Below are 3,606 nucleotides of genomic sequence, written 5' to 3' on the forward strand. Positions count from 1 at the left end.
AGGTGGTTCAGTGGAGGCGGTTGCAAGTCCAGAAACGCATTGAAATATCGGACGATTCCGCTTTTTGGGCCACTTAATGTCTATGTTGTGCTACACTTAGGAGGAACAGGAACCCGCTGCAAGTGGACTCTTCCTCTGCAGCTCCAAAGTGAGGAGACCAGCAGGAACTTTACTTAGGGTAAAGTGTGAGCCAACAGAATCACGGGAAAAGGCAGAGGGCCTGCAAATGCCTCTGGCTCTCAAACCCACCAAAATATAAGCCTTAGGTACTACACATTCATTCGAACCACCTCCATTGAGATATGAACACAAAATACCTATGTTAAAGTCTCCTCAAGTGCAGCCGAACTCCCTCCCTCCTCTCCCAGTGTCCCAAGCGCTGTGGCTCTATCTCCTTGAGTTGTGGAAGCGGAAATGGCCTGCCACGAGTTGCAACGCGCCTTGCTAGAACTCAAGGTGAAGGATACCCCCGATGTAAACGCAAACAAGCCTTCTTGGCTCGATGCACAAACAGTGTGTAGAGGTGTTGAGAACTTTTACATGCATACTTGTGTACCTTTTGTCTAATAGGGAGTCCATGGGTTCTCAGCCCATAATTTATTACTCTCAGTTTAAAGTTTCACAGGATAGGCGTCAATGGGTGCGGGACTTTTCTTTCGTAGCCACAGAGCACAGCCGGTGAACCGAAAGTAAAATCCCATCTGTACACCAAAGCTGTACGCTACACCACAACAAATAGCTAAACAATTCAGGCAGCAAGTAAACTCCACTAGTTCCACTAAAATTCAATGAACAGCTTGTTAATAATTTAGTTGGCACGTATGTTCCACCATTGAAGGACCGATGGTAAGTCAGAGCTGTCGATACACGCACCGCAGCTTCAATTACACCCAAATCCCGCAGAGGAGCGGTATCCTCCCATGAACAGTGGTTGCATGCATTACAGTGCTTACACACGGACGCAGTTTATAATTTAGTATCCGTTATTTAAATTAATTTCAAAGCGGGAATTTTCTTGAACATCATCGTCACCTCCCCGACCACAGCCAGATCCGTATCGCTCTGTTTCTCTGGATATCCTCCTAGTCTTTTTCTCAAGAATTTTGCTCAGCTGCCAAACACAAAGCTAATATATGATTATCCGCCATGCGTTTATTTTCGCAGTAGATAATGGCGGTCCAGGGGAAGGGAGCAGTTCGTACCTGGTTAGATTGGTTGAGCCCTGAGCAAGGGGCAGGTGACGCAATCCATCTCTCCGGTGAACAAAACATAGAAAACACCAACCAAACTGCTCCAGAAGAAGGGGTTTTCGTTTTGCGGAAGTTTATTGGGAAGCAGGTTGGGGTCACTAAGCCATTGCTTGTCGTCTTTTCACTGCTACTCCTGTCTGCTGTTCTTTTCCGGGTGTCTAGCAGGTGGAACCCGATCAAATTGAGGTCCTCCCGGTTAAGCTCCCATATTGAATGGGCTTCGCTCTATGTGTACGGTCACATTATGCGGATTTACATGGACGATCTCAACGATGCAGAGGAAGAGATGAATAAGGAATGGGATGCGTCCCCGAAATTTGTGCGGAAAGCTTTTCAGAGGCAATTCACGCCGTCGCTCAGCGACAGTCAAGCGCTTACTAAAGATCCGTTGGCGACCATCAATGACCACGTGGATCAGATGCTAGAATGTAAATTCCCGCTTGATTCTTCTGCGAAAGTGCAGAGTGATTTCTTGCAACACGTGCAGCTGTTGCTCACCACTTGTCGCATGGTCACGCTTCGTCTGAAGGAGTTGAAGAGCTCCGTCTCTTTGGAAAATGAGCTGGAAGGGCATGATAGGGATTCTGGAGTAGGAGAATTCTTTGGCATTTCTCCTTCAATGAAGGCGGATGATTTCTTGGCTAACATGGGGATGGTTGAGAGTGAACGGAGACAGTCAGTAGAAGGAGAAATTGTCGAAACAAATGACGTCAAAGTTCCACTCAGTTTTCCTGTCCACGAAGAACCTGGTAGTAATTCTCTTCTTAAAGGCAGCTTCGGCATTTCTTCGTCAATGAAGGCGGATGACTTCTTGGATGGCGTTGGGATAGTTGGCAGTGGACGGAGACAGTTCGTAGGTGGAAAAGTTGCCCAAGGAGATGGCCTCGAAGTTGCACGCAGTTCTCCTGTCCACGACGAACATGATAGTAATTCTGACACTGAACACATCTTCAGCCGTTCTGTGTCGATGAAGACGGATGAGTTTTTGGGTTTCGCCGGGATGGTTGGCAGTGAACGGAGACAGTCAGTTGATATAAAATCAGCCGAACAACTCTTAGACCTGTTGCTAGAAGCGGAAAAACGTAATGTCTGCAACTTGGAGGCCCGATACTACTTTGAGCATTTTCTTCAACCCTCTGGAGAAGATGACGCCTTCACAGCCACTCCCTCCACTGCCAAACACCAAATTCCATACAATGGAAAACCATTTAGAACTGGAGCTCTCGCACAAGCAGCTGCCCAGATATTTCGTGAATATGAAGGCAATACGAACTATCGGAGGATACGCAAGATTCACCAGATCGCGGGTAAGTGGACAAACGAAAGTGTACTAGAGGCTACGAAACAACAAGAGAAGGAAAATTGGTACAACTTCCAACACCGGTTGCACAATAGAAGAGAACATATGCGCGCGCTGCTTAAGAAGGGCATAGAATACGATGATTTGGAAATGATCGCATTATTCCTTCTCTAGTCTACCCGGTATTCTTTTCCTGTGTGTTACGGCAGGTGATACCACTTTACGACAAACTGTTACAGAACGCTCTGTGGTATATGGGCTAGCGGCTGTTGCAGTCGCAGCCAGAAATATTCCACCTATCTTGGCGTTAGCTGGTTGTGTGCAATATGTGCTTAGCGAAGCGCACGCACCCAACAGGTACTGAGACAGTTGTTATCTTGTTTGGCTTATGGCAGTCTAGTGTGCCACATAATGGAGAATTCTGTCTCCCAGGAATCTAAACTTAATCCGCTACTGGTATCACTTTGCACATCCAGGTCGGTAGTGGTACGTGCTGCGCCGGTGTTTATTTCTGGTGGTTCAGAGGAGGCGGTTGCAAGTCCAGAAACGCATTGGAATATCAGGCACTTCCACACTTTGAGTCACGTGATGACTCTTTTAGACTGCAATTAGGATGTTGAGACACCTAGAGCTATGTTCTCTTCATCTAGAACTCCAGACGTCACCGAGGTAACGGCGATAGAACGGCGCAACAAACCACAGAAATGGGCTGAGGGCAAGCAAATGCCTCTGGGTCCCAGGCCATCCAAAGTATAAACCTTAGGTACTAAACATTACTTCAAATTGTTTTTATTCAAGGGATTGTCGGCACCTAAGGCTGGAAGTTGCCCGTTCCGCTCTTGCCGTTGTGCGCAAACTTAATGAACAGTAGGCACTCTAACCTGAATGTTGGCGGCATCCTTTCAATGATCACATGAGAATTACTTTTACTGTGTTCTCTGTAACCCCAAAACTCTCCAACACTACATCCCCCTTGACAATCCCCAGCTAGCTCTGCCACACTGTTCCACGACACATTGCCCAGCTGAGGTGCTTGAGCGTTTTGCACATCTGTCC

The 3,606-nt window shown here is 47.1% G+C and overlaps 1 protein-coding gene across 1 annotated transcript; it reads left to right on the forward strand.

Annotated features, from left to right (window-relative positions):
- Positions 1 to 1,170: 1,170 nt before the first annotated feature.
- Positions 1,171 to 2,724, forward strand: EMWEY_00059180 (hypothetical protein; the record flags this gene model as incomplete). Its single annotated transcript, XM_013481034.1, has 1 exon — positions 1,171 to 2,724. One exon carries the CDS (start codon positions 1,171 to 1,173, stop codon positions 2,722 to 2,724), a length of 1,554 nt encoding a protein of 517 aa, XP_013336488.1.
- Positions 2,725 to 3,606: the final 882 nt, after the last annotated feature.

The sequence above is a fragment of the Eimeria maxima genome, genomic scaffold, assembly GCF_000499605.1.
Source record: "Eimeria maxima Weybridge genomic scaffold, Emw_scaff2658, whole genome shotgun sequence".
NCBI classification, from domain to species: Eukaryota; Apicomplexa; class Conoidasida; order Eucoccidiorida; family Eimeriidae; genus Eimeria; species Eimeria maxima.